A 26,762-nucleotide genomic window follows, 5' to 3' on the forward strand; every position below is an offset into this window, starting at 1 on the left:
AATAAGTATAATTTATACAACAACAGCAAAACTACTTAAGTATTATTCAAGCTTTTATTTTGGGCACAAACTACAGGCATACCTTTTCTTTTAAACAACAATTAAAACAAATGTATAATCTTTTATCTAAAAAAAGCGCTTTCGTTTTTCCCTGCTTTACTGAACATCCTGACGAAAAAAAAGCTTCAACTGTACTGAACCACGAACAGCTTTTGTCACATTCACTCTTCTCCATTGTCTCGTCTCCTCTTCCCATCAATGTCAGGCCATGTCCACACGTACACAAGGATTTTACAAATGAAGTTTTCCCGCCTTCGTTAAAAATAAATGTCGGTGTACTTGGTAACGCAAAACAAACCTCACTATGATGCATGTTAAAGAAACACCGAACCAACCAATGGCGATAAAAGCCTTTTTTGCTGGGTTCACCCCAAACATGTATTAGTACGTAAATATTAGTAAAGTACATACAAGCCAATGTAAATATGAGAACAGAGGTGGATTACCGTCCCGCGGTGCGAACAAAGCAGAATACATGACGCGCTTGCTGTGATATCAAGGAATTCGTCTCAAACCGCAGTCACTTTTCACACAGAATGCGTTTTTTTCCTCTCAAATGCGCAAATTTTCTATTGTTTATAATATAAACAGACCCTTGACAGACATTTGTGACGGCTATGCTCGCGTCTCACGCATTCTGAAGCACCGTGCCACATTTTTTGACGCCATGTCAAGTTGTTGGTAAAAACGCCTATCTATCTATCTATCTATCTATCTATCTATCTATCTATCTGTCTGTCTGTCTGTCTGTCTGTCTGTCTGTCTGTCTGTCTGTCTGTCTGTCTGTCTGTCTGTCTGTCTGTCTGTCTGTCTGTCAGTCAATCAATCAATCAGTCTGTCTGTCTGTCTGTCTGTCTGTCTGTCTGTCTGTCAATCTATCTGTCTGTCTGTCTGTCTGTCTGTCTGTCTGTCTGTCTGTCTGTCTGTCTGTCTGTCTGTCTGTCTGTCTGTCTGTCTGTCAGTCAATCAATCAATCAGTCTGTCTGTCTGTCTGTCTGTCTGTCTGTCAATCTATCTATCTATCTATCTATCTATCTATCTATCTATCTATCTATCTATCTATCTATCTATCTATCTGTCTATCTATCTATCTGTCAATCTATCAATCAGTCTGTCTGTCTGTCTGTCTGTCTGTCTGTCTGTCTGTCTGTCTGTCTATCAATCAGTCTGTCTATCTATCTATCTATCTATCTATCTATCTATCTATCTATCTATCTATCTATCTATCTATCTGTCAATCTATCAATCAATCAGTCTGTCTGTCTATCTATCTATCTATCTATCTATCTATCTATCTATCTATCTATCTATCTATCTATCTATCTATCTATCTATCTATCTATCTATCTATCTATCTATCTGTCTGTCTGTCTGTCTGTCTGTCTGTCTATCAATCAGTCTGTCTGTCTGTCTATCTATCTATCCATCATTCTATCTATCTATCTATCTATCTATCTATCTATCTATCTATCTATCTATCTATCTATCTATCTATCTATCTATCTATCTATCTATCTATCTATCTATCTATCTGTCTGTCTATCTATCTATCTGTCAATCTATCAATCAATCAGTCTGTCTGTCTGTCTGTCTGTCTGTCTGTCTATCTATCTATCTATCTATCTATCTATCTGTCTATCTGTCTGTCTGTCTGTCTGTCTGTCTGTCTGTCTGTCTGTCTGTCTGTCTGTCTGTCTGTCTGTCTGTCTATCTATCTATCTATCTGTCTGTCTGTCTGTCTGTCTGTCTATCAATCAGTCTGTCTGTCTGTCTATCTATCTATCCATCATTCTATCTATCTATCTATCTATCTATCTATCTATCTATCTATCTATCTATCTATCTATCTATCTATCTATCTATCTATCTATCTATCTATCTATCTATCTATCTATCTATCTATCTATCTATCTATCTATCTATCTATCGTTAACTTATGGTGACTTATGGTGTACCGCAGGGATCTGTCTTAGGTCCAAATAATTTAATAAATTTGTAAATGTCTGTCTATCTTTTTGTCTGTCTGTCTGTCTGTCTGTCTGTCTGTCTGTCTATTGCATAACTTGTGGTGTACCACAGGGATCTGTCTTATGTCCAAAACATTTTAGAAAATAATTTAAGAGACTAGTAAATGTCTGTCTGTCTGTCTGTCTGTCTTTATTTCTTATATATCTATCTCTCTTGTATATCTATTTTTAAAAGCACAGATGCTTTCGGAGTGAATGAGCCCATAGACTTCCATTCATACTCTTCTGAATGCAGCAACCTGGAAACGCAAGCTTGCGCGACAAGTTTCGCCTGTCGCTGCGATCCAGATTTGCAGTTTGGTGAACTCTGACCTGTGAAATCGCATCATGTGAATGTGTGAGACCAATAGTAGATCAAAACATGACCTCTCTGTGCAGAAATGACAAATATGGAGATATGGTACGCTTTTCGCAACGTCTAACCATCTTGTTTTATCCTGTCCATTTTCACAGCGGCGACGACAGAATTTCGCATACTCAAAATCCAGTGTGATCGCAGCTCTAATCATGTCTATTGAGTTTGGTGTGAACCCAGCCTTGTGGGCCAATCAGAAAGGAGAAAACAGCACGCATGCTGATGTCATGAGGCAAAATCTCTGGTTGTAGTGCCCACTTGACCACACTATAACCAGAGTTTCTGAAAATCTTCAGCCTAGCTTGAATTTTCCGAAAGTTTTTATTTCAGTCACCTGATACTGTGTTTTCGTGTGGACTAACAGGCAAACGTATATAAAAAACAGGGCCTCTTATAAAACAACAAGGCACCTAAAAGTTCAAAGCCTCCTCGCAGTGCATTCTGGGATACACCGGCCCATGTTTAAGGTGTCAGGCTGGTGTCGGGCTCTCCGAGAGGCTTCATGATCAGCCCCTCCATGTCTTGTTGGTGTCCGGAGGTCAAGGAGCCGCGGAGGTCCAGGTTGAGGCAGAACAGGGCTGGCAGGAGCTGGCGCGGGTACTGCTGGAGTCTCAGCATGACATCCAGCATTGAAGAGCTGCTGCCGGACAGCCAGACGGGCAGAAGACGAGACGCGCTGGAGCTCAGCGGCGCAGACTCACAGCGCCTCACATCCAGCTGACACGACACACTGACACACACATCATTCAGGACACAGATTAGGAAAAAGTTACTTTAAAAATAAATATAAGCTCAGCTGTGATGTAAGAAATACTGTGACATTTTTTAAGATTGTAATCTGTATTACAAATCGACTTTACCCAGCAGTGTTTAGAGGACGTTTTACAGGGCATGTTGTCATTTAATTAAGGGTTTAGTATTTCAGACTATTCTCAGTTCAAAAGCATGAATTTTTATTGATCTAATTTTAATTAAACCTTCTTATTATTGATTTAATTTTACATTCTTAAATAATACACTAAAAGTAAACCAAACATTTACCTGAGAAGTTTAACATGTTTAATGCTATATGCACTATTATATGCACTTTAAGCTGAATACTAGTAACTTGCAAAATAACTAGGAAAATATGATCTACTGTCATCATGGCAAAGATAAAACAAATCAGTTATTAGAAATTAGTTATTAAAATTATTAAGTTTAAAAATGTATTGAAAAAAAATCTCATTTAAACAATGTCACAGGAGGAAATAATTTTGTCTTCAACTACATAATCATATATATTTATTTATCTGTATGTTTTATTATTTAAAAAAAAAAATCATTGTATAAGAATTTAAAACATTAAGTAAAATGTCTCGCATTAATTCTACTATCACCTTTCCTTCACTTACAACTCCAAATGCCTAATTATAAAAAGGTTTTTATAAGTAATAATTTAGTATTATTTACATCATTACATATTTAAATGATGCTTTGTTTAGGGATAATATGATTATAATGATTTTATAATGATATAATATGATCTAATATGATTTACTAGTTAGATATAGATATATAAATAAGTAATAATAATAATATAAATAATAATATATTTTATATAGAAAATTTCCATACTTTCTTTTTTCTTAAGTACATTATTATATGGATGTTTATGTTTTATATAATAACAATAATAATAATAATAATAATAATAATAATAATATTATTAATAATAATAATTCAATTAATAACAATAATTTTATAATTAACAATAATAATTTAATTGATAACAATAATAATAATATAATTAATAATACTAGTATAATAATAATAATAAGTTTATTAATAACAATAATAATTTAATTGATAACAATAATAATAATAATATAATAAATAATACTAGTATAATAATAATAATAATAATAAGTAAATTAATAACAATAATAACAATTTAATTGATAACAATAATAATAATAGAATTAATAATACTAGTAATATAATAATACAAAAAATAATATTATAATTAATAATAATACTAACATTTTAATTGATAACCATAATAATAATATTATAATTAATATTAATAGTAATATAATAATAATAATAATAATAACAACAATAATAATTCAATTGATAACAACAATAATAATATAATTAATAATACTAGTAATATAAAAAAAATAATAATAATAAAATAACAATAATTATAATTTAATTGATAACACTAATTATATTATAATTAATAATAATACAAACTTTTTAATTGATAACAATAACAATAATAATAGTATTATTATAATGAACATTAATAGTAAATTAACAATACAAATAATAATAATTTTATTGATAACACTGATAATATTATAATTAATAATAATACTAACATTTTAATTAAAACAATAATAATATTATTATAATGTAATATTAATAGTAATATAACAATAATAATAATTATTATTATTATTATAAAAAGTGAAGTGAGTATTATTATGCAGTCAGTCCTCCAGCGTTCAGCAGTGCTCCAGTGTAAATGTGCAGTTTCTCACCGTGCAGAAACCTGCTGTGACACACTGCGGCCGGCGTGAGAGAAAACGCTGTTGAGCAGCTTCAGCGTCTGCTCCTTCATCCAGCCCACATCCTCCTGAACGTCCGGCAGCCACTCCAACAGCCTGAACACACAACCAGCACATCACTACAAACACAGAAACCAAAGACGCTCATCTAGTGTGAAGAAATGGTGAGGAAGTGCTCATTTTTGGATAAACTTTAGGTTTAATGTCTTAAGTGTATTTTGGGACTTGTTTTCAAATATTACTTGGCACGCCTTTAATAGACTATTTGACAGAGTACTTCTTAGTCAAATTTAAGCACTTTCCAGGTGCATTTTCAAACTTTTCCAGCACTTTAATAGTGGTGCAAAGCACATATTATGATGCATGATACTTCTACATGTTATGATGTTTAATAAGTGATGAATAAACTAGTTTGTGTGTGTCAGCAGAGAGATGTTACCTGATGCTGACTGACAAAGCCGACTCCAGAGGAAGAGTGTACGGCAACAGGATAGCAGAAGCCATTCTGATGGGCAGCATGTTGCTTAACGACTGAAGAAGACTCCGCCTCTCCCGACAGGCCTCTACCAGGGCTGATGAGAGAAGACACACACACACAGTGAACACACCTAAAACACTACAATGACTTCAGAGCACACTGCAAAATATACTTTTCTTACTTAGGCCTGTTTACACTAATGCGTTTTAGTTTTAAAATCACATTTATGCCTTCAGTCCACACTACGCCGGAGTTTTCGAGACCGGAGTTTAAAAACGCTGCTGCTCCGTGTGAGTGTGGATGAGGGAAAATGAATACATCTGAAAATGGAGGCATAGATGTAGACATACGCGCTACCGATTGGGGCTTTTTCTTAGGTCTACTACACAAGATGAATTATAAGTCATGTTTAACAACTACAGAGAGATGAGATCCAGCGGCAGATTCGAGATAGATTAGCCGATGTTCGGCTGCTCTCAGCCGGGCAGGTGTGCTCAGAGCTCCCCCTGACTGCCTGGAACTCAGACACAAGAATACGCTGAAGCAGATTCCAGCGCATACCAGAGTGTGCGTGTTGTCACGTGATGTGCGCTTTCAGTAGTGTAGTGTGGGCAGAGAGCTTTTCAGAAATACTAGATTGTTTTCAAACTAAAACGTATTAGTGTAAACAGGGCCTTAGATTGTTTTTGTCTCGTTTCTAGTCCAAATATCTACAAATTCTTAAATCAAGAAGCATTTAATAGACAAGCAAACATATTGTCTTGTTATAACCTTCTATGGCTTGAGAGTCCACAGCACATTTTAGCTCTTAAGTGGCTATTTAAAATACTTTGAATGTTTTATATTTAGTTTCAGACATACAGTGTCATCCTGCAACTGTTTTGTAGCATGTGAAATGTCCCAAACACTATTTTTAACTGTCCAAAATGTGAAAAAAAATGTTGTTTTTACTCTCTGATAGTCAAAACAAGTTAAAAAAAAATTCTATGTTATATATGCATTAAAAACATTCAGGAAAAAGTGTTCAGGAATTCAGGAAAAAGACCACGAGTCTTTCTCTAATAGTACATCATATCAAAAGATGATACACTTAGGCTTTTATTCTAATTAATAAGCCCAATAAGCCCAAATAGCAAAGAGAAATAAAAAATGCATGTAAAAACACCTTGGGGTAAGCTTAAGAGGTTAAGAAATAAGCCAAAATTAAGTATTAATCTGCCAACGGGGTAAACAAAATAATATATTTTTAAATTATTTTGCTTACCTCAATTATTAGTGAATAATACCCAATTGTTAGGATTATTTCTACTGTTAAAATGGTGCCGTGGTCATTTTTGTGTCCCAAATACACGACACCTGATAAAAGCTAACTTGTTACCATGTTAAAAGAAGTTTTTGTCCTGACTCAAAACACAGAAAATTTCTATTGTAGAAATGCTTTCTATTTCTACAACATCGTGGCAGAACGACAGCATATACTGCTATGACAATGATCACCTCAGGTACTGATTATGGGCTTTACTCAGTGTTACATTCTCCAAATGTGAGTTTAAATACCATTTTACGTGACGTTTATTGGCATACTACTGAAAGCAGCAGCAGATTGTTCACTACAGATCTTGAAAATAAAATAATTAGCCAACGGTTTGAAAATGAAAGCCAGAACTTTGATTCAGTCAACATCACTCAACAGCCCATTAATAATGCTAATAAGGTTTAATTAGAGCGGCACGATTAATCGAAAAATGATCGCAATCTCGATTCGACCCCCTAGACGATCTTAATCCAGCATGTTTTCATTCTGGCTTGTTGTGTAAGCGAATGATGTATCTCTATAAACCAATAGCTTTCAGCTGCGCGTTTAGCTCCGCCTTTTGGTACCCTTTCTCGTGTTTGGTACGGTACGGTTCGGTTCGGTATGGCTTTTGACAGTGAAAACCAAAAAAAAACCAAACCGTACCATACCGTACAGTGAAAACCAAACCGTACCATACCGTACAGTGAAAACCAAGCCGTACCATACCGTACAGTGAAAACCAAACCGTACAGTGAAAACCAAACCGTACCATACCGTACAGTGAAAACCAAACCGTACCATACCTTACAGTGAAAACCAAACCATACAGTGAAAACCAAACCGTACCATACCGTACAGTGAAAACCAAACCATACCATACCGTACAGTGAAAACCAAACCGTACCATACTGTACAGTGAAAACCAAACCGTACCATACTGTACAGTGAAAACCAAACCGTACCATACCAACCGTACCATACCGTACAGTGAAAACCAAACCGTACCATACCGTACAGTGAAAACCAAACCATACAGTGAAAACCAAACCGTACCATACCGTACAGTGAAAACCAAACCATACCATACCGTACAGTGAAAACCAAACCGTACCATACTGTACAGTGAAAACCAAACCGTACCATACTGTACAGTGAAAACCAAACCGTACCATACCGTACAGTGAAAACCAAACCGTACCATACCGTACCACTCAGTGGAAACAGGCCATAAAAGCCTTTACCATTTCATTGGGAGTGCAGTGGCTGATCTTTAAACGTTTCTGTCGTGTCACTTTTGGTGCTTGTCACTGGAATCTTGTGGCGCCGCACGTTGTTAGGACACGGTGTAAATCAAACTATACTGGAGTGTTAGCCGTCAGTACCTTTATGTACTCTGGGAGGCAGATGCTCAAAGACGTGCTCCTCCATGCTGGAGTGATGATCATCAGCCTCTATTTCTCCTTCATCTCTGTGCTCTTCATCTTCACCTTCAGACTCTTCATCAGCTCCTCCAGCAGCAGAGGCCAGTGCTCGATGCGGCCCTCGATACTGTAACAGACCTGAAACACACACACAGAGTAAGTCTACTCATCTAAAGGCATCAGGCAAAAGGCAACAGGAACATTTAGGTAATACTTGTCACAATTATTTGCATAATGTTATATGGCAAATATAATAATCATATAAGGCGGCGGCTCAGTGAAGTTCGCTGGTTCGAGCTCCCGGCTGGGCCAGTTGGCGGTTCTGTGTGGCATTTGTATGTTCTCCCCGTGTTGGCGTGGGTTTCCTTCGGGTGCTCTGATTTCCCCCACAGTCCAAACACATACACTATAGGAGAGTTGAATAAACTAAATTGGCCGTAGTGTACGAGTGTATGTGTGAGAATGTGAGTGTATTGATGCGCAAAACATTCATTCATTCATTCGGCTTTTCCCTTTATTCATCAGGGGTCGCCACAGCGCAATGAATCGGCAACTAATCCAGCATATGATTTACGCAGCGGATACCCTTCCAGCTGCAACCCATCACAGGGAAACATCCTCACACACTCATTCACACTCATACACTACAGACAATTTAGCCTACCCAAATCACATATAGCGCATGTGTTTTGACTGTGGGGAAAACCGGAGCACCTGGAGGAAACCCACGCCAACACGGGGAGAACATGCAAACTCCACACAGAAATGCCAACTGACCCAGCTGAGGCTCGAACCAGCAACTTTCTAGCTGTGAGGCAATCGTACTACCCACGGTGCCACCGTGACGCCCCTTACGCAAATATGCTGGATAAGTTGGCGGTTCATTCCGCTGTGGCGAGCCCTGATAAATAAGCCAAAGGATCCAAAGGAAAATGAATGAATGAATGAATGTTTATATATATATATACACAACTGGTTTTGTTTTTGTTGAGAGTTTATAAAATAATGAAAAAAATAAAAAAAATATATATAAATTATTATAAATATAGCAAAATTCTAATTATATAAAAAATATTTATATTAGGTATAATGATATTGGATTAAAAAAAAAGAATAGAAAATTTTTTAATATATTTAGAAAAACAAATTATGAATTATAAAAATAAATGATTAAATAATCCTAAATAAATATAGCAAAAGTGTAATTACGTAAGAAAGATTTATATTATGTCTGATGAAATTGGATTCAAATCAAATGAATAAAAATATATGTTAAACTAATGAAAAAGGACAAGAACTAATGTTAAATTGTTTGTAGAAATACTTAAAAAATTTTATTTAAAGCACACACACAAACTCAGACACATACACAGAAAACAAACACACACACACACACACACACAAAAACAGACACACACATGAGCAACACGCACAGACACACACAAAATTAAATAATGAATTATAAATAAATAAATATAATAAAAAATTATAAATAAATATAATTAAATATTATATCTATAACTATAAATACACAAAGCAAAGTTATAATTATATGAAATATGTCTATGTCTAATGTTATGTAAGTGGATTTTTTTAAATAAAATAAAATAAATAAAAAATATTTATATGCTAAATTAATTAAAACACACACACATATATATAGATGTGTGTGTGTGTGTGTTTGTGTTAAATTGCATGTAGAAATTTTTAGAAATGCTTGCAAATTGAATTGAATTTACACCCTAATTTAAACAAATAATTAATTTAAAAGTAATTAAACACAATTAATAACACTTAAAATGTATTATTTAGTATATTATATATAATTTCCTACAATCATATATATTTATATCACATAAAATCTTATATAATATAAATATATAAACTTGAATACGGTGGTTAGCACTGTCACCTCACAATAAGGAAGTCGCTGGTTCGAGCCTCGACTGGGTCAGTTGGCATTTCTGTGTGGAGTTTGCATGTTCCGTGTTGGCGTGGGTTTCCTCCGGGTGCTCCGGTTTCCCCCACAGCCCAAACACATGCGCTATGGGTGAATAGAATAAGCTAAATTGGCCGTGGTGTATGTGTGTGAATGTGTATGGGTGTTTCCCAGTACTGGGTTGCAGTTGGAAGGGCATCCGCTGCGTAAAACAAATCCTGGATAAGTTGGTGGTTCATTCCACCGTGGCGACCCCAGATTAATAAAGGGACTAATCCGAAAAGAAAATGAATGAATGAATGTTTTCATGAAGTGTAATGCCAGCAATGTTCACTAGAGGTCTCTGTAACACCAGTGAATCTCTCTGCTGTCCTCCAGTACATTACAGTGGTGATATAAAGCATAATAATCTCCCTCAGCACAGCTCAGCAAACACCTCTGATAAGTCCAATAGCTGCTCATATTCAGCAGGAAACGAAGCGTGGCGCTTTGGTCAAATATGCTGATGCAGGAAAACTCAATGCGCTCAGCAAACATTTCCAGAGGACTCACCGTTCTTCTTGAGGAAGAGTAAAGCATCTCTGTAGCCCTGCTTACACATACTCTTCATCACCTGAACACACACACACACACAGTATATATCATTTAAAGTACATTGGTGTGTTAATTCACAAAATTTCATTTGAAAAAGTTTGATGAACACTAGAGGAGTGTGTGTGTGTGTGTGTGTGTGTGTGTGTGTGTTTGTGTGTGTGTGTGTGTGTGTGTGTGTGTGTGTGTGTGTGTGTGTGTGTGTGTGTGTATGAAGTTGTGTGCTTGAGTCTGTTTGTATGTGTATATGTGTTTGGGTGTATTTTTCTGTGTGTGTGTGTGTATGTGTGCTCGAGTGTGTGTCTTTGTGTGCATGCGCTTGTGTGTGTATTTGCGTGTGCGCTTCAGTGTGTGTCTTGGTGTGCATGTGCTTGTGAAGTTGTGTGCATGTGTTTGTTTGTGTGTGTGTGCTTGATAGTGCGTCTGTGTGTGCATGTGTTTGTGTGTGTATTAGTGTGTGTGTATGTGTGTGTATACCAGTGGATCGGGTGGGAACAGTGCTCTGGAGACTCTGTAGAGGTTGGCGAGTGTGAACTGGATGGAGGTGTTGGTGAAGCGCAGCTCGTGTATATTAGTCGAGCTGACGTCTCGTGGACAGATGTCACTTTCTCCTGAGAATGGAGACACGGTGATGGTGTTCTTCAGCTCGTACTGCGGCAGATTATCACTGATGCCGCCGTCCACATACCTCTAAAACACACACACGCACACACACACAGGTTTGTTTTAATATCTAAGTGAGGACATTACATAGACCTCCATAGTCTTTCAGCCAGGTTAATGATAGTGTCTAACATAACCCTTACTCCACCCCTAAACCAACCCTCACAAAAATAAGAGCACATCATTAGATCCTAATAAAAACATCTTGTGGCTGATTTATAAGCGTGTTTAAGTCAATTTAAGCACTTTTGAATTAGAAAAAAAACATTGAAATATCAACACTAGTGGCTTCTTTTAATATGTTTACTATATAAGTGAGTCATCACAAGTATAGCTAAACCTGTACACACACACACACACACATTAGTATTTGTGGTTTACAAGGACTCTTCCATATGGCCCTACCCCTAAACCAAACTCTCAAAGGAAACCTGTGGCGAAATATTAATGTGAAAAGACTGTGTTAAGCATGATTTTTACGTGTTTTGAATTACAAGGACATCAGGCATGTCCTCATAAACCACCTTAATAGAGCACAGCTCATACCCAACCCATACCAAAAACTAGCACACACACATTGGTTATGGTGGTTTATAGGGACTCTTCATGGGCGTAATGTAATTTATACAGTAAAAGATGCTTATTATTTAGCTCTACCCTTAAACTAAACCCTCATAGGAAACCTGTGGAAAAATATTAATGTCAAACCACCCGTTAAGTCATTTTTAAGTGCCTTGAAACACTAAGACATCAGGCTTGTCCTCATAAACCACCTTAATAGAGCACAGCTCATACCCAACCCATACCAAAAACTAGCACACACACATTGGTTATGGTGGTTTATAGGGACTCTTCATGGGCGTAATGTAATTTATACAGTAAAAGATGCTTATTATTTAGCTCTACCCTTAAACTAAACCCTCATAGGAAACCTGTGGAAAAATATTAATGTCAAACCACCCGTTAAGTCATTTTTAAGTGCCTTGAAACACTAAGACATCAGGCTTGTCCTCATAAACCACCTTAATAGAGCACAGCTAGTAATAGAGTACAGCTCATACCCATGTCATTATACAAAAAAACTAACACTAACGCACCAAAAACTAGTACACAAACATTGGTTATGGTGGTTTATGGGGACTCTTCATGGGCGTAATGTAATTTATACAGTAAAAGATGCTTATTATTTAGCTCTACCCTTAAACTAAACCCTCATAGGAGACCTGTGGAAAAATATTAATGTCTAAGGATCCGTTAAGTGATTTTTAAGTGCGTTGAAACACTAAGACATTAGGCTTGTCCTCATAAACCACCTTAATAGAGCACAGCTAGAAATAGAGTACAGCTCATACCCATGTCATTATACAAAAATCTAACCCTAACGCACCAAAACTAGCACACACATACATACACACACACGTTGGTATTGGCGGTTTACAAGGACTCTTCACAGGCGTAATGTATTTTATATAGTAAAAACTGCTTATTATAAGGCCCTACTCTTCAACCAAACCCTCATAGGAGACCTGTGGCAAAATATTAATGTCAAGGACCCGTTAAGTGATTTTTGAGTGATTTTTATTAACAAGGACATCAGGCATGTCCTCATAAACCACCTTCATAGATCACAGCTAGTAATAGAGTACAGCTCAGACCCATGTCATTATACAAAAATACTAACCCTAACCTACCAAAACTATTACACACACGTTGGTACTGTTGGTTTACAGGGACTCTCCATAACCGTAATGTATTTTTTACAGTAAAAAGCTGCTTATTATAAGGCCCTTCTCCTAAACCAAACCCTCATAGGAAAACTGTGGCAACATATTATTGTCAAAGGACCCGTTCAGTGATTTTTAATAACAAAGACATCAGGCATGTCTTCATAAACCCCCTTTATAGAGCACAGCTAGTAATAGTGTACAACTCATACCCATGTCATTATACAAAGAACTAACCCTAACCCAAAAAAATGGAACAAACACACACACACACACACACACACACACACACACACACACACGCACACACACACACACACACACACACACACGTGTTCTTATATACTGGTGGGGACATACATTAATAATGTTTCTACTTTACAATCTATAGATTCTCTCCCCTCCTCCAACCCTACCCTTAAACCCAACCCTCACAGGAAACAATCCGCATTTTTACATTTACAAAACACTTCATTCTGCCTAATTGATAAGCAAGTTTACCCATGCGGACCTCAATTTTGGGTTTACAAAGTCCCCATGAGTCTGTGTGTATTCAGTCAAGTCACTCAAGTCCCCACTTGCATATAAAAAAAGAATTCACACACACACAGAGCAATATTTGGGAATCTTGCTGGAATGAACACACAGCAAACGCACATCTCCACATACATACACTTATCCGGTGTTCTGTCGAATTGTCCTACCTTCTCAGATTGTCCTACCTCCCATTCAAAAAGTAGGTAGCACATTTTGATGACGCAACACCCATCAGATTTAGCTACCAGTGTAAATTTTAATGTGGATTAGTGTGATATGAAGCTGTAATATCGCCCGAACCTACCTAATCCCTAACCTAACCTCAGAACCATTCAAATACAGTGTTAGTAGCATAATTTGACGGGTAGGATAAAATGACACCAGCTTACATACACACACACATACACACACACTGAGTCATTCACTGACACAGGCCGCTGGGAAGGCGAGCCACATGCCAACAGAGCAAACACTGACTTCTGGACAGCAGATCTGACTGATCTCACTGATCTGACATCAGCTTCACCTTTTACCTCTCTGTGACTAATGACTGACTCTCATCTACTTCAGTGGCAAACACACCAGACTCAAGCTTGTAACAAACCAGTTAACCGATTAACTAACCAAATGTGTGTAATCTAAAAGAGCTTTAAACGTTGCATAAAAAAAGATCTGCATTGCAATTTTATTCAGTTTAGATATTGTTTTTTTCTGCGATGAAGGAAAGAGCTATATATATATATATATATATATATATATATATATATATATATATATATATATATATATATATATATATATATATATATATATATATATATATATATATATATATATATATATATATATATATATACACACACATACTGTACACACATACATACATACATATCTATATATACATATACATACATACAGACATTTATATACATATACATATATAAATACACACATATATAGCTGAAGCTAGTATTATTAACCCTCTTGAATTATTAGCCCCCTGTATATATTTTCCCCCAATTTCAGTTTAACAGAAAGACGATTACTAAACATGATAGTTTTAATAACTCATTTCTAATACCTGGTTTCTTTTCTCTTTGTCATGATGACAGCACATATTTGACTAGATATTTTACAAGACACTACATTCAGCTTAAAGTGACAGTTAAAGGCTTAACTAGGTTAATTAGGCAGGTTAGGGTAATTAGGCAAGTCATTGTATAACAGTAATTTGTTCTGTCGACAATCAAAAACAAATATTGCTTAATGGGGCTAATAATATTGACCTTAATGTTTGTTTTTAATTACAGCTTTTATTCTAGCCAAAATAAACCAAATACGACTTTCTCAGGAGAAAAAAATATTGTAGGAAATACTGTGAAAAATTTCTTTGCTCTGTTAACCATCATTTGGGAAATATTTAAAAAAGAAAAAGAAAACACAGGAGGGCGAGTCATTTTGACTTCAACTATTTATGTATTATCTCAATTAAAAACATTTAATTGTGATGAAAATTACACGTGCATTCAAATAAAATTTTGGTGAACTGGCTAAAAATGTAATTGATTCCCCATTTCATTGATTACATAAAAAAATGCAGGAAGTTTTCTAAAACGTCATGTCTAAATATGCTAATTTTATTTTTGTAGTTTGTAGTATGCTCTTTGAATCCCATTTTCAAACCTGCTTAAAGGTGTCCAACATTCTTCAAAACATCTTATTTTGTGTTCGATATAACAAAAAATAATCTTTAATAGGTTTGGAACACATGAACAGTCAGTAAATAATGACAGAAGTTTTATTTTGGGGTGAAATATCCATTTAAACACGCACTAATTTGCATATATTCACTAATTACTGATATAGTATCAATTTCTAATATATAGTATGTGGTCATATATATGATAACGTAATATATATATGAAGTTATTTCCAAAATTCTAGTTTCACATCTCGTTATCACGCTATAATCAACATGTTTTGTTTTTTGTGAGAGGGGTGTATTAATGTGAAGCAGATGAACAAAACACAAAGAAAAAGGGAACGCTCTGCTTAGAAACACACAAACAAGGACAAAACAACTGAAAGAACTGGAGCAAAGATCAGAAAACTGCCAGAGGTCACCAAACCGACTAGAGGAGAAACGAGTAAACAATCACTTCTACAGTCGTCACAAAAAACCCTATTAATCCTGCCACAAAACATCTGAATCAAATACCAACATAACATCTTTCTTTACAAAAAAGCAGCACTGAAAATGGCAGTTCTGCATTTCTCAATCACACACAACCTTTCTAAAAACAGAAGCTGCTTTTAGTTTAGCAACATTTCAGAGTGGATTTACACAATGTCCCGGTCATCATTGTGTCAAACATCACAGAAAATATCTATTTCTGCTGCTTGTTCAAACTGCTTTTTTATAATGAGTTTTTTTTTATGACAACTTAATTGTTTTATGTGCAATTCACTTAAATTCGCAAAAAAACTTAAGTGAACTTAATCAATTTGTGTTGAGAGAACATGAAGTAATGGTGGAACCCATCATTTTTTACAGTGTTTACTCTTTATTTACTATTGTTTGTAACAGTTTGTGATTTTTTGGGGGGACAACTTAATTGTTTTATGTTCTATCTACTTACATTTGTAAAAACGATTAAAGGTGCAGTATGTAAGTTTGACACCCAGTGGTTGAACTAGGTATTGCACCTCAGGTTCAAAACACACAGCGCAGGTTGCCAGATTGACGACATCAACAGCGTGCCTGATTATTGAGTCTAAAGGCTGATTTAGGGTTGAATAAAGTCATGTTCTAAATAAAAGCAACGACACGTGATAGAAGGAATATTTTTCATATTAAAGAAGTTTTTGTCCAAACCAACACCTGAAATTTATATTTTAGAAACGGCTTCTATTTCTCACAGGTGAACAACAGAAAACTATGATCACCTCAGGTACACCTCATGTGCTTTATTCAGTGTTAAATGCTAACAATATGAGTTTGAATGGCATTTTACATGACATTTATTGCCATACTACTGAAAGCAGCAGCAGATAGTTCACCTCAGATGTTGAAAATAAATAAACCATTTGAAATTGAACTTAAGAACTTTGACTCAGTAGAAGCCAACACGTATCAGTGATTCAGCATCCACATTTAATAATGTTAAAGAGGGCTAATACGTTTTAATTAGATTATAAACCTTACCATTTCGTTGGAGTGCAGTGAGTGCACCATTTTGTGCTTCTGAATGGCTGCATTTAAATCTCTATCATGTTTCTTCTGGTGCAAACAGCCAAATTGCTCATCACGCAAATCACGTCACGTAACGTGTTGTTGGAACACGGGGTTACAATGTAACCTGCTCACCTAATGTTTACGTTCATAATATTTATATTATTTGCTAATTAATAACCACCTCATGTGAAACTCTGAATCCCCGTCCCATTTCAGAGGCTGTTACTGTCCACCGGAGGTCACATTTCAGTCAAGGACGAATACTCTGAGAGCCTTCATAACTGAATGAATGAAATACGCAGATTTCCATCAAGCATCAAGGGTGCTGAAATATAATTGGCTAAACTGGCAGCGGGCGTGTTAAAGAAACCAAAACAAAGTTCCTGCTGTCTCACATGTTTAAAGCAGAATATCTGACTTCAGCATTGTTTTTCAGATAAACAAGAATGTTCACTTAGCATGTTTCTTATATATCTGCAAACATATTATTATATTTTTATGCTTTAGAAGAGTCAAAATCTTACATACAGCACATTTAAGTCAACTCAAGCAACATTGAGTGTTGAAACAACATGAAGGAATTGTGTCAAACCCAGCATTTCTTACAGTTTATTTACCTTTGTTTGTTTTTACTTTGTTTACTACTATTATTACTCAAACTAAGTGAGAGATTAAAACACACCCCTAAACTTTGGGGTTGGTGAGATTTTGTTAATAAACATGCATGTGATTCAATAAATCATGTTTTTCTGAAGAAAAAGAAGACATTTTCAGGCCCCCAAAACACTGTTGTCATACAAAATGCATTGCCACTAATTTTGTGCGATGGACTAATATTTGTATGTAAAGAAATCTATTGTACTCTTTATTTATGTATTTATTTTTTATTTTTATTAAGGGGAAAATGTGCAGCATGTACAGTAAAGTAATGCGGTACAGTAGCGAAAACTGATATTAATAACAAGCAAATCACAACTTGCTTGCAGAGAGGCAGATCATATTGCGGTTTATTTTAATTAATTATTAGTAATAGTATGTGAACTGGACACTCACCACTCCCTGCAGGGTCGGCGGAATCAGGCCACAGTACACAGGTATATAAGCACTGCATATACACGCCTGCAACACAGCAGATTTACACATTAAAAACACCTCCCATCTGAAGCATGTGGATTTACTCTAAATGCATTATTTCTAATATCATCTGATAATATCATGTGCTTAAAACATGATTTAAAACAAACATGATATCTGAAGCTTACATTTACTGTAAATAAAGGTTAAAAAACGTTATCATAAGAACGTGTATTTACTGATTATGATGCATATGAGGCTCGAACCAGCAACCTTCTTGCTGCGAGGCAACAGTGCTAACCATTGAGCCACCGTGTTGCCCAATATGTTATCTTAAGCAAAAAAACGCAATATCTTATTATATGAAGTATCTGTATTTACTGTAAATTATGTAAAAAACTGAACATCATGTCATCTGATGCATGTACATTTACCGTAAATTAACTAACAAAAGCAATATTGTAATCTCAAGTGATACATTTATTGTAGATTATGAAAAAATATGTAGTCTAATTCTAAACAATTTAGAGTAAATATATTTTTCAGATAATGTGATCTGAAGCATGTGTTTTTACTGTAAATGACCTAAAGAAACAATATTGTGATCTAAAGCATGCGCATTTACTGTAAATTATATATAAAAAACTATTTTGTGCTCTATAACATGCACACTTACAGTAAATAATCTAAAAACAATATCATATAATCTGAAGCATGTGCATTTACTGTAAATTATGTAAAAAAATACAGTAATATGGGATCTAAAGTTTGAGCATTTGCAGTAAATTATTGTAAAAACATAATCATGTAAACTGAAGCACACATTACTGTAATTAAAGTAAAAAAACTCAATATCATGTAATTCAAGCATGTGCATTTACTGTAAATTATGTAAAAAATACAGTAATATGGGATCTAAAGTATGAGCAACTGCAGTAAATTATTGTAGAAAAGTAATTGTGTAATCTGAAGCACACATTACTGTAATTAAAGTAAAAAAAACAATATCATGTGATCTGAGGCATGTGAATTTACCGTAAATTAACTAACAAAAGCAATATTGTAATCTCAAGTAATACATTTATTGTAGCATATGGAAAAAAACTATATGTAGTCTAATTCTGAACAATTGACAGTAATTTTTTTTTTAAATAATAGGTGATCAGAAGCATGTGTATTTACTGTAAATGACCTAAAGAAACAATATTGTGATCTAAAGCATGCACATTTACTGTAAACAATCTAAAAACAATATCATATAATCTGAAGCATGTGCATTTACTGTAAATTATACATAAAAACAATATTGTGCTCTAAAACATGCACACTTACAGTAAACAATCTAAAAACAAGATTATATAATCTGAAGCATGTGCATTTACTGTAAATTATGTAAAAAAATACAGTAATATGGGATCTAAAGTATGAGCATTTGCAGTAAATTATTGTAAAAACATAATCATGTGAACTAAAGCACACATTACTGTAATTAAAGTAAAAAAAACATAATATTATGTGATTCAAGCATGTGCATTTACTGTAAATTAACTAACAAAAGCAATATTGTAATCTCAAGTAATACATTTATTGTAGATTATGGAAAAAACTATATGTGGTCTAATTCTGAACAATTGACAGTAATTTTTTTAAATAATAGGTGATCTGAAGCATGTGTATTAACTGTAAATGACCTAAAGAAACAATATTGTGATCTAAAACATGCACACTTACAGTAAACCAGAATCAGAATCAGAATCGGTTTTATTGCCAAGTGTGCTTCACACACACAAGGAATTTGTTTTGGCTACAGAAGCTTCCAGTGTACATAAAGTGACATGTGACAACACAAAATAATCTGAAAAAATAAAATAATAATAATAAAAAATGATGAACATTAAACAGATGCGGTTAGTGAAGAAACCTGGATGTTGAGTTGTATGTACAGATGTTATAAATATACAGGTTATAAGGTGCTGTGTACAAGTGCGAATGTAGGAAGTATTGCATTGTATATTGATATAAGGTGCTGTGTACAAGTGCGTATGAGAAAGTATTGCACATATTTATTGCACAGTAGGGGAATATTTAACTGTTCATAAGGTAGACAGCCTGAGGAAAGAAACTTTTCCTGTGTCTGGCTGTTTTTGTGCTTGGTGCTCTGAAGCGCCGACCAGACAGTAACAGTTCGAACAGGTAGTGTGCTGGGTGTGAGGCGTCCAGAGTGATTTTGCGAGCCCTTTTACTCACTCTGGAAGAGTACAGTTCTTGAAGTGTAGGAAGGGTAGTGCCAGTGATTCGTTCAGCAGTCCGGACTATTCGCTGTAGTCTACGGAGGTCAGTTTTGGCAGCTGAGCCGAACCAGACGGTGATTGAAGTGCAGAGGATGGATTGGATGACAGCTGAGTAGAACTGTACGAGCAGCTCCTGTGGCAGGTTGAACTTCCTCAGCTGACGAAGGAAGTACAGTCTCTGCTGGGCTTTCTTCACAATAGAGTCTATATGAATGTCCCACTTCAGATCCTGAGAGATGGTGGTGCCCAGGAACCTGAATGACTCTACTGCAGCCACAGTGCTGTTCATGATGGTGAGTGGGGGGAGTGCAGGGGGGTTTCTCCTGAAGTCCACTATCATCTCCACTGTTTTGAGCGTGTTCAGCTCCAGGTTGTTGTATCTGCACCATAACGCCAGCCGCTCCACCTCCTGTCTGTATGCAGACTCGTCACCGTTCTGGATGAGGCCGATAACAGTAGTGTCGTCTGCAAACTTAATGAGTTTGATGGAGGGGTCTTTTGCAGTGCAGTCGTTGGTGTACAAGGAGAAGAGCAGTGGAGAAAGAACACATCCCTGGGGGGCACCAGTGCTGATGGTGCGGCTGTCGGATGTGATTTTGCCCATTCTGACTAGCTGCTGTCTATCTGTCAGAAAGCTGGTGATCCATTGACAGACAGAGCTAGGAACAGAGAGCTGGGCCAGTTTGTACTCAAGCAGTGATGGGACGATGGTGTTAAAGGCAGAACTGAAGTCCACAAACAGAATCCTTGCGTAGTTCCCTGGTTTGTCCAGATGTTGTAGGGTATAATGCAGTCCCATGTTGACTGCATCATCCACAGACCGGTTTGCTCTATAGGCGAACTGCAGGGGGTCCAGCAGGGGTCCAGTGATGTCCTTCAGATATGCTAGCACCAGTCTTTCGAATGACTTCATGGCCACAGATGTTAAGGCCACAGGTCTGTAGTCATTGAGTCCTGTGATCTTTGGCTTCTTTGGGATTGGGATGATGGTGGAGCGCTTAAAGCAGGATGGAACTTTGCGCTGTTCCAGTGATCTATTGAAGATATGGGAGAAAATGGGAGCCAGCTGGTCAGCGCAGGTTCTCAGACAGGCTGGTGAGACTCCATCTGGCCCTGGTGCTTTCCTTCTCTTCTGTTTACTGAAGATCTGACGCACATTTTCCTCACTGATCTGAAAAGCAGGGGGGGAGAGGAAGATGGCTGGAGGTGTTGATGGCTGTGTAGGGCGATGGTCCGGGCTGTGTTGATGTGGTGTTGATGGCTGTGTAGGGAGATGGTCCGGGCTGTGTTGATGTGGTATTGATGGCCGTGTAGGGCGATGGTCAGGGCTGTGTTGATGTGGTGTTGATGGCTGTGTAGGGAGATGGTCCGGTCGGGTGTGAGGTGTCTGGTCATAGGTGTCAAACCTACAGTAGAACATATTCAGCTCGTTTGCAATATGTTTATTGCTGTCGATACTGGGGGACGGTGTCTTGTAATTAGTGAAATCTTTTAAGCCTCTCCACACTGATGCAGGGTCGTTAGCTGAAAACTGGTTTTGCAGCTTTTTGGCATAGCTTTTCTTAGCCACACCAATCTCCTTTGTCAATGTGTTCCTGGCCTGATTGTACAGGATCCTGTCACCACTCCTGTAAGCATCCTCTTTGGCCTGACGAAGCTGTCTGAGTTTTGGTGTGAACCATGGTTTATCATTGTTAAATGACAAGTAGGTCCTGGTAGGGATGCATAACTCCTCACAGAAACTGATGTATGATGTTACAGTCTCTGTGAGCTCGTCCAGATCTGTGGCTGCAGCTTCAAAAACATCCCAGTCAGTGCATTCAAAACAGGCTTGTAAGACCTGCTCTGTGTCGTTGGTCCATCTCTTGACAGTCCTTAATACTGGCTTAGTAGTTTTAAGTTTTTGCCTGTAAGTTGGTATAAGATGAACCAGGCAGTGATCGGAGAGTCCTAGAGCTGCTCTGGCGACGGAGCGATATGCATCCTTTATTGTGGTGTAGCAATGGTCCAAAATTTTATTGCCTCTGGTGGGGCATGTAATGTGCTGTTTGAATTTAGGCAGCTCATGTGTGAGTTTTGCCTGATTAAAGTCCCCAAGTATGATAAAAGCAGAGTCCGGGTGTTGTTGTTCTGTCTCTGTGATCAGATCAGCCAGCTGTTGCAGCGCAGTACTCACGTGTGCTTGCGGTGGAATGTAAACACAGACGAGAATGATCGAGGAAAACTCTCTTGGTGAATAAAACGGCTTACAGTTAATGAAAAGCACTTCCACATCAGGACAGCACATCTTCTTTAACACAGTTACATCCGTACACCACCTTCTGTTGATGTAAAAGCATGTCCCACCACCGCGCGTTTTGCCCGTTGACTCCGTATCGCGATCTGCTCTGTACAGCTGAAAGTCCGGTAGGTTTAATGCGCTGTCCGGAATGGCTTCGTTTAGCCAGGTTTCCGTGAAACACAGGACAGCAGAGTTGTTAAAGTTCTTGTTTTTGCATGTGAGCAGAAATAGTTCGTCCATTTTGTTAGGAAGAGAGCGGAGATTCGCCAGGTGAATGCTGGGCAGCGCCGTTCTGAAGCCGCGCTGTCTTAGCCTGACGAGCGCGCCGGCTCGCTTCCCACGCTTGCGCGTCTTGTAGCGTTTCCACAATGCGGCTGCTCCGCCGACTACAATGTTCCGCAAAACGCCACAAAAATCAAAATCCAGTTCTTGATTGGTTGGTGTGCACTGCCGAATGTTCAGCAGCTCGTCCCTGGTGTAACTGATCGTGTTTGACAAACATAAAACAGGACAGACTAACAAAAACAGTGCAAACACTGGAGAGCCCCCCGCCGAAGCGGCCATCCGCGGCGCCATCTTGATGAGGTCAAGCGATCTAAAAACAATATTATATAATCTAAAGCATGTGCATTTACTGTAAATCATGTGAAAAAATACAGTAATATGGGATCTAAAGTATGAGCATTTGCAGTAAATTATTGTAAAAACATAATCATGTAAACTGAAGCACACATTACTGTAATTAAAGTAAAAAAACGCAATATCATGTGATTCAAGCATGTGCATTTACTGTAAATTATGTAAAAAAATACAGTAATATGGGATCTAAAGTATGAGCATTTGCAGTAAATTATTTCAAAAACATAATCATGTGAACTAAAGCACACATTACTGTAATTAAAGTAAAAAAAACATAATATCATGTGATTCAAGCATGTGCATTTAATGTAAATTATGTAAAAAATACAGTAATATGGGATCTAAAGTATGAGCATTTGCAGTAAATTATTTCAAAAACATAATCATGTAAACTGAAGCACACATTACTGTAATTAAAGTAAAAAATATAATATCATGTGATTCAAGCATGTGCATTTAATGTAAATTATGTAAAAAATACAGTAATATGGGATCTAAAGTATGAGCAACTGTAGTAAATTATTGTAAAAACATAATCATGTAAACTGAAGCACACATTACTGTAATTAAAGTAAAAAAACGCAATATCATGTGATTCAAGCATGTGCATTTACTGTAAATTATGTAAAAAAATACAGTAATATGGGATCTAAAGCAGTGTTTCTCAACCACGTTCCTGGAGGACCACCAGCACTGCATGTTTTGGATGTCTCCTTTGTCTGTCACACCCATTACAGCTCTTTCAGTCTCTGCTAATGAGCTGATGATCTGAATCAGGTGTGTTTGGTTAAGGAGACAGGGAAAATGTGCTAAACTGGTGGTCCTCCAGGAACGTGGTTGAGAAACACTGATCTAAAGTATGAGCATTCGCAGTAAATTATTTTAAAAACATAATCGTGTGATCTGAAGCACACATTACTGTAATTAAAGTAAAAAAAAACAATATAATGTCATCTGAAGCATGTGCATTTACTGTAAATGATCTAAACAGCACAGCATCATGTGATCTGAAGTATCTGCATCCATCGTAAATGATCTAAACAGCACAGCATCATGTGATCTGAAGCATGTGCATTCACTGTAAACATCTTAATTACTTACAGCTGGTATTATTGAGACGATTATCACTAAAGCTCCTGCAAATGTGCATGCTTTTGGCTTTGTGTTTAAGTAGTACTTACACACGTGCGCAAAGCCAAAAACATGCACAGTTCCTAACACACACACACCTGCACGAGCTCCTCATTGCTGTTGAAGTGCGACACCAGAACGTTTTCTCCGTCCGTCACACGAGTCAGAGAGATGCCCAGACGGCCGGTGGCTCTGCTGTAGCCGTCAGCGGGCATCACGCGGTGTAAGTGTGTACGCATGATCTTCACCAGGTTGAAGGAGGGGTGCATGGGGCCCAGGAAGCGCTTTCGGGCTTCTTTAGCCACATCTATGATGTTGGCGCCGGCTTCTCCTGTTACAGGACCAAAAAGAGAGCAGTCAGTGATTGCATAAAGATAATAGGCAACAGCTGGATGTTGTGTCATGACTCGTGACACACAGGAAGTATCTTAGTATTATATTTCATGAAAAAGACAATAAAAGTGATGTTACTGGACTTTACTTTTTTGTTTTTCTTACTGCGATGCACAAAATAATAATAATACATCAATTAAATGAAATACAGTATGTTAAAAACCTACAATATAAAAGTTAAATTTAATTTCAATTCAAATTAATGTTCTAAACTCATTAGATGATTATTATCATTAATTATATCAAATTATCATTACTGCAATGCAAGGAAAAAGCATACATTATTTAATCTGAACATATTATATGTATATCTATATCTATCTATCTATCTATCTATCTATCTATCTATCTATCTATCTATCTATCTATATGTATATATATATATATATATATATATATATATATATATATATATATATATATATATATATATATATATATAAAATCATTTTATTCATGATAATTTTTTTTACACTTTCTTAATTTTCCCCATTTTTCCTAATATTATTATAATTATTATTCATTCATTCGTTTTGTTTTCGGCTTAGTCCCTTTATTAATCCAGGGTCGCCACAGCGGAATGAACTGCCAACTTATCCAGCACTGGATACCACTCATTTACACACTATGGCCAATTTAGTTAATTCAGTTCACCTATAGAGCATGTGTTCGGACTGCACCCGGAGGAAACCCACACTATCACAGGGAGAACATGCAAACTCCACACAGAAATGCCAACTGGCCCAGCCGAGGATCGAACTAGCGACCTTCTTGCTGTGACACGACAGCACTACCTACTGCGCCAAGTAAAATAATTTACTTGTAATTAAAATTGTTAAATTTGATTTAATGTTAATTAACATTATTATTTACTAAAATTTACATCAATATAATGCAATAAAAATGATTCATTTAAATAAAAAATAAATAAATAAAAGTTTTTTTCATGATTATTAACCACATTCTCCCACAAAATTCTCATTAATAAAATGATACAATATATAATAATTTTACTTTTTTTTCTTGTAATGTGAGAAATAGTATTTATATAAAATCAAATACTACTGAATTTGTATAAAAATAATGTTCAGACTTCATTATTATGATAATAACAAAAACAAAACTATAATTACTGTGCTAGGAAAAAAAGATAAATTATTTTAACTGCACATGGTAATATTTAAAAAATATATGTGTATATATATTCACAGATCTCATTACTGTGACGCAATAATTAAATAATATAATTTTAAATGTAAATTATTGAGTTTAATAGACGTTATTGAGTTTTTGACGTGATAATGACGTGATCATATCCACTGTAATACCATGGTACTTCAGGAAGTAAAAAATAAAATGAAATGGTACTTCATCTTGTCTTCATTTCCATCGTAAATCACAATAATGTTACCATAAAATTTGTTATAAAAACACATTGCGGTTTTTAAATTTTTCTCCAATCAAGGAATAGGAGATTTACCATGGTGGATAAACTTAATGACAACTGCTAAAACCACTTGGACATTGTTTATATTTTAAAACACATATTTCGCTAAATAACAATGTGAGTTTACCTAAACAGGCTCCGGTGACCAGCGCGGAGGCCGTGAGCGCGCCCGCGGACGCGCCGTAAATATGACGCGCGTTCTCGACCAGAAACGGCGCGTGCTCCTGTAGACAGCTGGCCACTCCAATGTGATAAATACCCAGAAAACCACAGCCTGCGAACGAAATATTCCACGGGGAGTCCAGTGGAAACATGATGATAATCTTTGGGTAAAGTCAACAAATCCTTCTGGATTTTACAGAATCACTTTCGTTTACACTCTGTCGCGCGCTTGACATATAACGGTTGATCCATAAATGACATTCGCGTGAGCTTCTGGTTGCTTAAACACCGTCGTTTTGCGCTTAAAAAGTTTCCAAAGTGACAAACAAACACTAACAGGAGCTTCACGGATGTGAACCGAACCTGTGTTGTTTTCTCTTCGGCTTGTTAAATAACTTTGCGTACGTACAGTGACCGGTGTTTTGACGTGCTCGTCGCCGTCACTCACTGAACAGGTCACAA

General features: G+C 36.4%; 1 protein-coding gene across 1 annotated transcript; it reads right to left on the reverse strand.

Annotated features, from left to right (window-relative positions):
• Positions 1-1,181: 1,181 nt before the first annotated feature.
• pnpla2 (patatin-like phospholipase domain containing 2) lies at positions 1,182-26,762 on the reverse strand. The gene is made up of 9 exons (XM_056452118.1): positions 26,266-26,762; positions 24,397-24,629; positions 17,936-18,001; positions 11,201-11,413; positions 10,685-10,745; positions 8,155-8,331; positions 5,437-5,569; positions 4,971-5,093; positions 1,182-3,172 (listed from the first exon to the last, which is right to left on the reverse strand). The coding sequence occupies exons 1-9, from the start codon at positions 26,450-26,452 to the stop codon at positions 2,905-2,907; spliced, it is 1,461 nt and encodes a 486-aa protein (XP_056308093.1). The 5' UTR covers positions 26,453-26,762; the 3' UTR covers positions 1,182-2,904.

Source organism: Danio aesculapii, chromosome 25 (assembly GCF_903798145.1).
Source record: "Danio aesculapii chromosome 25, fDanAes4.1, whole genome shotgun sequence".
Classification (NCBI taxonomy): Eukaryota; Metazoa; Chordata; class Actinopteri; order Cypriniformes; family Danionidae; genus Danio; species Danio aesculapii.

Excerpts from the sequence above, each read along its gene's own strand:
- pnpla2 (XM_056452118.1), bottom strand. The coding sequence starts at position 26,452 with ATGTTTCCACTGGACTCCCCGTGGAATATTTCGTTCGCAGGCTGTGGT. Across the intron at positions 10,746-11,200 it reads TGTTCCCACCCGATCCACTG|GTGATGAAGAGTATGTGTAA; the intron begins GTATACACACAC and ends GTGTGTGTTCAG. Across the intron at positions 3,173-4,970 it reads TCACAGCAGGTTTCTGCACG|TGTGTCGTGTCAGCTGGATG; the intron begins GTGAGAAACTGC and ends TGTGTGTGTCAG.